At 42.6% G+C, this 12,538-nt stretch overlaps 1 protein-coding gene across 6 annotated transcripts in view; it reads right to left on the minus strand.

Annotated features, from left to right (window-relative positions):
* Foxn2 (forkhead box N2) overlaps positions 1-12,538 on the minus strand; it is a 46,572-nt gene that overhangs the window by 5,735 nt on the left and 28,299 nt on the right. For all 6 annotated transcript variants that reach the window (NM_001399771.1, XM_006239738.4, XM_237502.10 and 3 more), the window contains exons 3-5: positions 11,173-11,267; positions 5,703-5,767; positions 557-625 (exon numbers count right to left, since the gene is read on the minus strand). In NM_001399771.1, coding sequence (NP_001386700.1) covers positions 557-625; positions 5,703-5,767; positions 11,173-11,267 — 229 coding nt within the window. The remainder of the gene's footprint in view (positions 1-556; positions 626-5,702; positions 5,768-11,172; positions 11,268-12,538) is intronic.

The following is a 12,538-nucleotide window of genomic DNA, read 5'->3' on the forward strand; positions in this document are numbered from 1 at the left end:
TTCTCAACAGACTTCGCAATTTGTACTTTAATGCTCCTGTTCCAAAATAACCTTTAAAAAATTAGTGTGTGTGTGTGTGTGTGTGTGCGCGTGTGTGCGCGTGCGTGTGTGCGCGCACTCTACTCAAGTCAGAGGACACACCCCTGAGAGTTAGTTCTTCCCTCCTACCACACATGTCCACAGGATTGCCTGAGCTTTTGTCTTTCCTTTTAGCTCTTCAGGTTTATCTGAACAGCATTTTCCTCCCTACATTTCTTGATCAACACAATGATTTCTCACAGCCTTGGCTTCACTTTCTCAAATGTTCACAGAAATAGAAACTGAGTCATTGTGGGTGGGGGTGACCAGGAAGGGGGGGGGGGTCAGTGAGCAGGATGTAAAGTAAATAAGTAAAATAAAATTAAAAAGAAAAAAAGAAATGGAGTCATTCAGATTAAAACACAATTTAGTGGGAAAGAAAGAATTCTGCTATGACATTTAGTCATTTTATATTTTAAATCATTAATTTGAAAAGGCACTTAAAAATTTATCTTGAAAAGAAAGGGTGATTGCTTACACTCTAACATCTCTTGTTCTATTGAAGTATTTAAAAGTATCATTGCAGTGGCAGCATCAATATCAGATTCTGAAAATGGAAGAGAGAGACAGTGTTAATGAATGTTCTTCCCGAGAGACACTGTAAGCACTGCACGTTTCAGAAGATCAGCACTGGGTCTCTGATGGCCCAGTGTTGTGACCTTCAACCCCAGCGCGCAGGAAGCAAAGGCGCGGCTCTGTCAAATCAACCTGCAGCTGGGCAGAGGCTCATCCAGCAAGGAAAGGACAGGCTCATAACCACAGGATAAACAGCCTGCTCTATACCAGGTTCCATGCCAGTCACGGCTACTTAGTGAGACCCCGTATCAAAACAATAAAAACAGCACACACCCACCACTCCCCCACACAGTTTAGTCTCACGCAGCTGAAGATGACACTGAACTCTGGATCCTCCAGCATAAGCTCGTGCGTCAGCACTGGCCTCCGGGTGTGCACGACTGTTCCCAGCTTACATGGAGACAGAACCCACAGCTGGAAGCACTAATGCCGGCTGAGGCCCATCCCAAGCCCCTTATACACACTATTTAGCAACTTGTGTTTTCCTTTAAGATTATCAACAGTTTATCAAGGGCATTATGTCACAGGTAACGGAGAGATTCGAGTAGTAAGAGGACCGTTCTTCATTCATAATGCATGTGAACCCCACTACCTCTCAAGAGCTACTTCTAAACCAAACTCCTAGAATGCAGAATACTGCTTTTCAGCATTTACCTTGGATAACCTTATTGTAAAATACATTTATTACACAACACTTGCAAGATTTAAATATATGTAACTGGTTACTCTGTGACCTGAACTTTTAAATGCTAAATGAAGTTATTGTAGGATAAAAATATTGACCATGTTCAGCCATACTTATATAAATGTCTATAAGCACTACAGGGTCTTATGGGTGTGCACACACATACATGCTCATGTCTATGCTGGTCTGCATGCACATGTGTGTAGAAGCTAGGTCACCTTTTCTGTTGTTGGTACTCATTGTGTAGCTTTGTTATAGAACATCTATCTAAATTTAGGAGGCTTATCAAAATACAAATGCAATCATCTTGGCATATTTTTATGTAAGATACTTTGTATATACCATGATATTAATTTTAGAATCACAGTTTTGACAGTAAGAATTCAACATAAAACTCACATAGTTATTACTTACTGACACAGCAAATTAACTTGTTAATTTTGTTAAAAGACATAAAACTACCATGTGCCTGCCAATTTCTAAACTGTCAATGACAAGATTTGTTTCTGCACTGTAAAAGTCACATTTACACATTAATACAAAACATTTCAGACACAATGCACCTTACTTCATAAAGGTTCATTACAGCATCTGAACTAAAATTTTCACTATCAGAGTCCTTGAATAAAACTGTTAGGGCCTCAGTAAGTTTTTAACTCAAAAAAGAGCCTCCAAACCCATAAATATAGCCACAACACAAAAGCAGTTCTTACTGATATTTCTAAACAGAGAATATTCTATCTTATGTAGATGGGTGTTTTCCCATGTGTAACGTCTGCATCTCTGCAGAAGCCCAGACAAGGCCATCGGACCCCTAGTTTTGTGGGGTATTTTTGAGACAGAGCACCTTCCTGGTCTAGAACTTGCAAGCCGGTTGGCAACCAGCCCAGGGTGCTGCCACCTCCGCCTCCGCCTCCTCCCCCAGCACTGGGGTTATAAACACCAGCTTTCTCACGCAGACCACATGGGCGGGCCGTGTAAGGAAGCATCTTACTCACTGTGCTCTCTTCTCTTTCCAGGCCTGGGCCTATGTACTGTTTGCTTGTTTGTTTCTTTGATTAGAGACAGGCCTCATTATGTCACCCAGACTTGCCGAAGAATCCCGAGCCTCTGCTTGTGGAGTTTGGAATTAGGTGTGTGTATGCTATTTAACAGGGTTTACAGAATGACCTCACACTGGGTATTCCAACAGGGGCACAAGAATCATGAATTCCAGACTAGCCTGGACTACAATGAGAAATCCTGTCTCAAAAACGTGGTCTTAGTGTAGACTATCAACCACACTCCTCACCTAACTCACCGTGGAGAGGAGAGTAAGCCTAATTCTCCCAAGCAAGGGATGAGAGGAGGATGCAAATCACTTACTGGAGGGGTGACACTTGCAAGTGTCGCATGGAGAACAGACCCATGCTTCAGTCGGAAAAAAAGGCTGAAACTACCAGTGGAACTACAAGTGGAATGAAACAGAGCAAGTATGGATTCTAAGAGCTTCCCAGAATTCACAAAAAGTATGTTGAGGTTTTGTCTTTTACTGTCTATCGTAATGCTAAGTGTGGTCCTTAAGACCTGAAGTCTGCATGTAGCCCCTAAGACCCTGCCCCCAAGTTAATTCTGATTGGTGAATAAAGATGTCAACAGCCAATAGCTGGGTAACAGAGACATAGGTGGGGTTGTGGTCTCATGTGCTTGTGGGAGAGAGGACTATGAGGGAGGAGAGAGAAGAAACAGCCATGACTGAAGAAAAACATGTAGGAGGGAGAAAGAGAGCTGCCTAATTGGAGCCAAGAGCAGCCAAGATGAAACACAGTAAGAAACAATGGGCTTTATCAATAGGAAGGCAGACTCTAACAGCATGGACGGTGGGCAGCGGCCCAGCTACCGTGCTGCCCTAAGGCAATTTAAAATTCAAGGCTGTGTGCACCTTTCTTCTAGGAACATAAATGGTCAAGGGCAGGGAAAAAGCCTGGGGCCAGGATTTTAGTATTTTTTATTTAAAAAGTATGTCTCAAAATCTGAATGAAGAGAGTGAGCTTGTGGTGCGATTCAGAAGGTACTCGGGATATGAAGACCTAGGTGTCTCAGCAGCGCCTAAAGGTAAAAATAACCCACAAACCCATGCAGGTGACAGGAAAACACCTGCTCCACTGGAGGCAGACGATCTTCAGGAACTCATTCCCATCCACTACAGTTCTTTACAGCATTTCCCCAAACCTCTCCTTCCACCTCTCACAGGCGCACAATACCACCAAAGCTCAGCTTCTAAGTTTCAAAGCACCAAAATATCTGGCAACAGAAAGGCTTCTCCGTAAGGTTTTTCATTTTTGAAGGTCATGGAAATGTTTAAGAATTGAAATAACACTACAAAAATGTAGTGCCACTAATATAGTCTACCTATTAATTATGAGCAGGGACTAAATCCAGTACTCACAAGAGTTCTGAGGACTGACAGGATGTCCTGCGGTGTGGAGCTGGCTAAGGTACACACGGCTTTGACCCTCAGCACTTCTCCAGAAAAGAAACAGTACATTCTGGGTTTGTTTTTACAAGGCAGAAGAATCCCCTCAATTCTGACTGCTAGAAGAAAAGGTGGGACAAACTCCTGGAGATGCAGGCATAGATAAGGACTTTCTGATAAGGACAGTCACAACAGAAGTAAGACCATCAACAATAGGCGAATGGAACTCCCCAAATCAAACTGCTTTCTGCACAGCAGTTAACAACTGGCAGAAACTCAGCTATACACCACAGAGAATTCCTTCCTTCCTGGTATATCCAAAGGACTTAACAAAGAATTAAGTAGCAAACAACCAAATCAAAAAACTCACCAAGCCAGGCTGGTACAGTATTTGCCTAGCAGGAAGGAAGCCCTGGATTCATTCTCAGTACAACAAAAAACTGGCATGGTGGTGCCCGCCCGCTATGCCAGTGTTCTGGAGGTGCAGGTAGAAGTTCAAGGTCACAGCAAGCTAAGAGGCCAGCTGGGCTTGATGAGACTGTTAGCTTTGTGTGTTTAAAACAGCCTCTGAGATTTCATTTCAACAATGTCAGAGTGGCTGCCATCAAGAAAACAAATGACAAGCGGTGACCATGGAAAAAGGGTCACCATTATTCACCCCTGCAGCTACTATGAAAATCAGTGTGGAAATTTCCCAAAAGACAAAAGGCAGGAATTTGTCGGACCCTGCTGTTAACACTGCTAGGTATACACTCCTGGGACTCCACATCTGACTACGGAGGTACTTGTACATCTATGCTTGATACTCTAGTGCTCACGAGAGCAAGCAGTAACAGTAGCTCTACGTCCACAGGCAATGCATGGAAAATGACAATGTACTTATACACATCCTAACTGTACTCAGCAGTAAAGGAACAGGAAATGATGCACCGTGAGTGAGGCAAACACATGGAAGTGGAAACTATTATTCTAAGTGAGGCAGCCCTGGCCCACAAAGACGACAGAACGCGCTCTCTCCCGTATGTGGGGCTCAGCCTCTGAGTGTCACATACAGAGTATCTAGGTGAGAATGAAGACTGTGTTGATGCAGGGACACTGCTAAGGGCCCCACGAGCAGGGAGAGTGATAGAGAGGGTAAGAGACACACGTGACATCAACACAAAGGTGCATAAGCAGGATGTGGTGACCCAGCCTGTATCCTATCACTTAGAGGCAGAACCTGGTGGATCTGTGGGTTTGGGGATAGCCTAAGAGTTCCAGGCCAGCCAGGGTCACATAGACTGTCTCAAAACCAAACACAAATCAACCAACAAAAACAAAAAAGAAAAGAAGAAGAGCACTGGAGATGGAAGAGTTAGGTGAGGCAAGAGCCCCAAAATTCCTTTAAAAGAAATCAATTTACTAGTCTAAATTAAAGTAATATTCTGAACTATATATCCAAGTCTAAGGGATGGTAAAATCCTTTAGCACAGGATCACAAGTATTTTATGATTATACCAGTTGGCAAAAATCAAAGGAATCATTTGTAGGCCTTTGCTGCAGCTAATCCTGCAGCTATAGCAGACACTATGCCTCAAAATATTATGGTTAGTTTTATTTTTTAATTCAACCTTTTCATAAATAACATTATCATGGGCCACATAACAGGAAAAAATAACTCCAATGATAATATTACTAAGAAATTAAATACCACGTTCAAGGAAAAACAGACATAAAACCAGTGAAGAGGAACATAAAATGCCTGTACAGTGTGCATCACTGGAGAAAAAACAAGTAAACACCATTCCAAATGTCCATAAAAGATGACTTTTACTTTCTCTCCAGAAATGTATCTCCTACAGTTAGAAAAGTTAAAACTCCTAGATCTTAACATATGCGTCATGACCCAACAGGACGGTTCATACCTACCTTTAAGAGTTTGCACTTGACTTTGCTTGAGAACAGAGCTTAAGTAGTGAGGCGATAAAGAAGCACTAAAAACAGGAGAGAAGACAGATGTGCGTATTAAACATTATTCATTTCCTACAGAACTAGCCACGAATACCCCCCACACACACACCATGAAAGCCACACGCAATGTCACCTGGTTCCCTCTGCCACCAGCACTCACATTAGGAAGTCTGTCCAAGCACAAGGGCATACAGGAGTGGACTCACAATAATTACTCGGTCACTGTTTAGACAAACACGTTTCTCATGCATAATGTATTTTAAATGCCTTGAACAATAAATAATAAAAATTTGGTTTTATATTACATATTTAAATTTTGTATAACACTAATAGGAGTTAAATTCCAAGAGATTTTTAGTATAAAAATTAAAACTTTTTGGGGGGAGGAGATTCGTTTTTGCGATTGTAGAGCGTAACTTTTAAAATGAAAGTAATTCCTATTCACAGTTTTTACATAAACCTCATTCTTTATTCCATACTTATAAATTATGGAGGGTTACACAAAAACATGTCAAAAGGAAACAACAAAATGGAATAAAATGCTTTCATTTTATTAATGTTTAAGGTCACTAAGTAATAACTTTCATGATGTTATGGAATCCCCTTCTTTAAAAAAAGGCAAAAATAGGGGCTGGGGATTTAGCTCAGTGGTAGAGCGCTTGCCTAGGAAGCGCAAGGCCCTGGGTTCGGTCCCCAGCTCCGAAAAAAAAAAGAACCAAAAAAAAAAAAAAAAAAGGCAAAAATCACTTAATACCTAAGATTTGTTTTTTTCTTTCTTTTTTTTTTTTGGTTCTTTTTTTCGGAGCTGGGAACCGAACCCAGGGCCTTGCGCTTCCTAGGCAAGCGCTCTACCACTGAGCTAAATTCCCAGCCCCAGATTTGTTTTTTTCAAAAGTCTGAAAGGTTATTATTTTGAATTAACTTGTATTAAAGCATTTAATAATACACTATAATGATAAGGCTAAGGATACCAAGGTGATAGATAAAGATGTTGGCAGACTCCCACTTTAACTTTAATTAAGTTAAATAAATCCTAGCATTAAAGATATTTCCTTTAGCTCCAATTGCTAATTGGAATAGCACACAAGCACCAATATTAACTAAGAAGAAATCAATTCCCAAAGCTATGATCTCTTTCTTATTTTTTGAGACAGAGTTTCATCACACAGACTAGGCTGTAGGCTGGCCTTAAACTCACAGAGCTCTGCCTGCCTTGGCCTCCTGAGTTCTGGGATTACAGCACACTACTCCTGGCCCCACCCACTGTGTTAAACTACCCCACCTCCTGCTCCTTCCATGATGATGACGTCATGTCCAAGAAGTGATGTTCCTGGCATTTCAACCTTACTTTCCTGGCTGTTCACTACATTCAACTAGAGCCGTTCATTCATGATTTTCGAGAATTTGAATAAACTACAGTGGAAATTTCTCAATTTGTTGCAGTGAGATTTCATTTTAGTTTTCTCCCTACGTTTTTGAAAAAACAAACTAAGCAAAGACAACCCTTAAGTTTATCTTAATAAGGCATATTCTAACACAAATATATAAACATAACAGAATTTTAAGATTCTTAAGGTTTCCTTAGGAAAAAGAAAAAAAAATCAGATTTAGGGAAATCATAATGTCCAGATGTTAAGTCTGAGAAAATGGAAAAGAAAAAAAAAAAAAAAAAACCCTAAAGCCAGAGGAGGTTGTAAGAAAATACATTGTTAATTTTTTTTTCAGAAAACAATATAAAAACCTTTAGAGCATTATTTTACTTAACATTTTAATTTTTAAACTTGAACTTAAATTTTTTTTCAAGACAGGGTTTCTCTATCTAGCCTTGGCTGTCTTGGAATTCACTCTTAGACCAGGCTAGCCTTGAAATCAGATCTACCTATTGGAGCCTTCTGGAGGCACCAGCCCTGGCCCTCCCAGACATTCACAAACCTTCCCACCTGCATGTGGATGAGTGAAAGGACACAGCAAAGGGGGTGCTCACCCAAACCTTGGGTGGGATGATGGAAAAGACCTGTGGCCTATTCATCTAAGAAACTGAACCTGGTGGCATGAGGACGGCCAGCCTGCCTCCAGATCATAGCTGCCACTGCCCTGCTAGTCAAGGACGGTAACAAAATAATCATGGGCAAGAATTTGTTATCACCACCCCCAAGCTACTGAGGAGACCCTCAAGAATCCACCCAGGCGATGGCTGTCCAATGCTAGACCAGTGCACTTTCAGGCCTTGCTGTTGAATCCCCCTCATACTGGATACAACCCAGCACCTGCCCTAAACCCAGCCACCCTGCTACCTGATCCATCGGATGTGCAGCATACTTCTGGGGCTGGACTTGACTGACATACCCTGGCCAGACCCAGAAGTATCTATTTCACAGTCATGGATGGAACAGCTTCATTCAGAATGCAATCAGATATGCAGGGGCAGCAGTAGTGGACTTGGGCTTTGTTATTTGGGCAACTGCTTTGCCACCAGGAACTTCAGCCCAGAAAGCTGAAGGAAAGGCTCTAATCTAGGTTTTAAAACCGGCAAAAGCAGGGCTGGAGAGATGGCTAGTGGTTGAGAGCACTGGCTTCTCTTCGGGAGGTCCTGAGTTGTGGCTCACAACCATCTGTGATGGGATCCGATGCTCTCTTCTGGTGTGTCTAAAGACAGTGACAGTGTACTTACATAAAATAAATAAAAGGAAATAAAATCTTTAAAAAAAAAAAAAAACCTGGCAAAAGGGGCCACAGCCAACACCTCCACTGACAGCAGACATGCAGACATTGCCTTCAAGACGGCTTATGTACGTGGGTCCACATACCATAGGGGAAGCCATCAAAGGAAGGAAGAAATACCTGCTTTATTGGAGGCATTATGGCTTCCTCTCAATGTGGCCACAATCCATTGCCCCAGTTATCAGGAAGGGACAGCAGAAATAGCCCAAGGGTACAGGCTAGCTGACAGCTGAAAGGAAAGCCACCAAGCTTCCACTATCACAATCCCAGCCGGCCATCCCTGAGTATTCTGCTGAAGATGAAGGCCATCAGGAGAAATGCCAAGCTGTTTGCTGGAGAGCTGGATGGTCACTGACTGCTGACTCTGAAGGCCACGCCATCATCCTACCTAAGGGGTCTGCTAAGCAACTCGTCCATCAGATTCATCAAGACCACTCACACCTGGGTCACAGAAAACTGAAGGAATTGCTGCAAGGCTGCAGGGGGTGAGGCTGCAAGGCTGCAAGGGACAAGGCTGCAAGGGGCAAGGCTGCAAGGCTGCAAGGGGCAAGGCTGAAAGGCTGCAAGGGGAAGGCTGCAAGGAGCAAGGCTGCAAGGCTGCAAGGGGCAAGGTACAAAACATCTGACTCAGGACTTAGCTGATCACACTGCCAGGCTGAGAACCACTCATGCCCCAATCAAGGAGGCGCTCCAGAAAGCAGAATCAGGGGTCAACAGCCAGGGGCTAATTGGGAAATATACAGAAATAAAACCAGGAACATATGGATATAAGTATTTGCTAGTTTTTATAGATACCTTTTCAGGATGGATAGAAGCCTACCCTACAAAGGAGACTGACATCTCCTGGAAGGCATCATACCCAGGTATAGTTTGCCAACCTTACTTGGGTCTGACAATGGACCAGCATTCATTTCTCAAGTTACTCAATCTCTAGCACAGGTTCTGGGGACCAAGTGGAAATTACATTGTGCATACAAACCCTAGAGTTCAGGGCCAAGTAGAGAGGATAAATCAGACCCCAAAGGAGGCCTTGACCAAATTAACCCCTGAAACTGGCAGAGACTGGGTGTCTACCTTATGCCTTATATAGGGACAGGAATATTCCCTATACTTTATCCCCCCCCTTTGAGATCCTATATGGGAGGACCCCTCCCATGCTGCCCAACCTCCTAAGAGCTGCCTAATTGCTCCAAGAGTAGCCTCTTGAGACCCATGGTCCTCTTAGGCCCCAACAAGGCCCAACCAACCATCCCTAACCTCTGCCTCAGGCCACCTCATCAGGACCCACCACCCTTTTGCCCAGTGACATCCCACTTCATCAAACCAACTGCTCAACAATCAGGTAAAAAGAGTGGGCATTACCACTGTGTTACTAGGTCCTTTCCTTGGCAGAGGGCTGGCATGGGTTGCTATGTTCTGCCTCAGCCCTAGGAATTCAGGAGAGAAATTACAAGGCCTTCTGGATGGCTATAGATGCAGATACACAGGAGATGGACAAATCCATCCTGACCCTGCAGGATTCCCTGGCCTCCCTGGCAGAAGTGGTCTTACAGAACAGAAGAGGTTTTAGACCAGCTGTTCCTCCAGCAGGGAGGACTCTGTGCAGCCTTAAGTTAAAGAATGTTGTTTTTAGGCTGACCATTCAAGAATGGTCAAAGACTCTACGGCCTTAGTCAGAAAGAGTGTGCAAGACAAAAACCAAACCAAACCAAACCAAACCAAACCAAACCAAACCAAACCACCTAACAGTCTCAGTGCCTCTCCAACTGGTCTCCCTGGCTGACCGCCCTTCTCTGTCGACCTGTCAGTCTTCTTATCCTGCTGATATTGGCCTTAACTTATGATCCCTGCATAATCAATGCTTTAGTTAGCTTTGATAAGGAACAGATTTCCACTGCTCAACTGACAATGCTGAAACAATACCAGCCCATAGAAACAGCTCCAGGATGGCCCACTACTGAAGGGGGAATGATTTAGGCAATAGTGAGAGGACTGAGGCAGGCTGACTCCATTGACAGGCTTCGCACTGGCAGGTTAGCTACTGGAAAAACCCCAGACCTTGGGCAGCCAATCAGAAGCTGCCCCACTACCACCTGGCCTGAGGCAGGGGCCATGGGTCAGCAACAGTTTCCAGTCCCCACAACTCCCAGCAATGGATTTGGAATGTCCCTAGATATAGAGCCAACCAGTTAAGATAAACGTCATCTACCTCCCCTTGGAATTCCCTAATGTGCTTAAAATTGGGCTTTTGAGCTCACTTGAGCATCTCCATCTTGGTAAACGGTAGACCCCAGTATGCTGGACCTCTGTAGACTAATTTGAGTCTGGGTATCATTCTTCACTAAATCATGGACTCTTACAAAATGTTTTGGTTACAATTGATAAATCATCTCATTAAAAACTTTTAAATATGTATTTAATTTATCGTGTCATTTGTTAGCAATGCAAACAATTAAAATGAGTTAATGTTTTTGAAAGTGAAGTCATACAATTTATATTGCACTGACTTATTTTCTGAGAATTTATATTCAACTACCCAGCATTTTATTTTCTAGGAAAAAAATTAACCAAGAGGAAAACATCTTAGGTTAATGTTAACAGTAAATACTTCTCCGTACAATTAAATAAACACACAAATAAACAAGATCCTACAACTTTGTTCTCTGCAGCTCGCATAATAAATCTAAATCACACAGAAGGTCCTTACCTTTGTGGAGAGGAAAACGGTTGCTTCTTCAAGGCCTGCACAAGATTGGGCTTATATTCTGGATCAACGCACCATAAGGAGCCTTTTCCATTAACCTAGAAAAAAGTTGCACAAGGCTTAGTAGCTTGGAGCTATCTATCATCAAATGCTCTGAGAAGCATACAGGGAAACCTCCCTCCCATCTTCTGAGTCAAGACAAGGCTGACTGAAGGCTGGGGCCACAGCCCAGTGGGAGCGTGCCTGCCGAGCAGGCAGCATCTGCCACAATGCTCACTCACCACACCAGCTTCCACAATCCCCCTAGAAAGTAGAAGTGAGCCTGCTACACATGATAGGTGGCCGTTACCAGCAATTAGTAAAACTTGCTCTAACCAAAGATGAGAGAAGTTGAAGCTTATTATTTATACCCAGGCTTAAAATGTACTTATTTTTATCTATGGGGAAAGACAAGCCATGAATCAGGGTCAGAGAAAAAATATGTGTGTTAGTTCTTTCCTTTCACTGTGTGGATCTGAGAACTCAGTCAGGTTCTTCACCTTGGGCAGCCAGTGTTTTTCTACCCTCTAAGCCATCTCCCCAACCCTATGCTTTTGTATGGCATACTTCATAACCAACTCCATTAATAATTCTCTCGGAGACAATTAAATTGACTTATTCCTTCCCCCTACAGCTCCTCCTTGCATCAAGCCATGTATGGTTGTAAGGTCTGATGCAGTTATCACCACTGCTTCCATTCTCTACGTTCTCCATCACAGCAGAATCAGGCACTCCTGAGATCTTTTATCTTCGAATACTGTTCCATTTTTATAAAATGGCATAATGGAAAATATTACCCCACAAGTTTAAAAACTAAGATCTGGGGCTGGAGAGATGGTTTCAGCAATTAATAAATAGTCCATTGTGCTGGACTTGCAGAAGCCTAAGCTTCCCAACTCCCATTATCAGAAGGCTCACAACTACACACAGTCACAGGGACTAATACCCGTTGACCTCCAGTGACACTCACACACAGGTACACACACACAATATGGAACTTAAAAAAATCTTAAAAACCCAAGATACTAATCACTACTCATTGAACTAGTCATGTGAAATTGGACAAATAGCTGATTCTGAAAGTCAAACCTGACATTTCACCCATAAAATAAAGATCCAAGGTCATTTCAGTGAATTGTAATAAGATTCAAATAAAGTAATTTATAGCTAAGTGATATGGTTAAAAATAGATGAACATTAACCTGTTTGTTTTTCTGAAATTGGTATAGGGTATTTATTGAAGGGGAACTCAATAATACTGACAATAAGAATGGGACTAATTTTTTTTTTTAAAATTAGGTGATAAACAGTAAGGAATCTAATTTGGGGA

This window comes from Rattus norvegicus, chromosome 6 (genome assembly GCF_036323735.1).
Source record: "Rattus norvegicus strain BN/NHsdMcwi chromosome 6, GRCr8, whole genome shotgun sequence".
In the NCBI taxonomy this organism is placed as follows: Eukaryota; Metazoa; Chordata; class Mammalia; order Rodentia; family Muridae; genus Rattus; species Rattus norvegicus.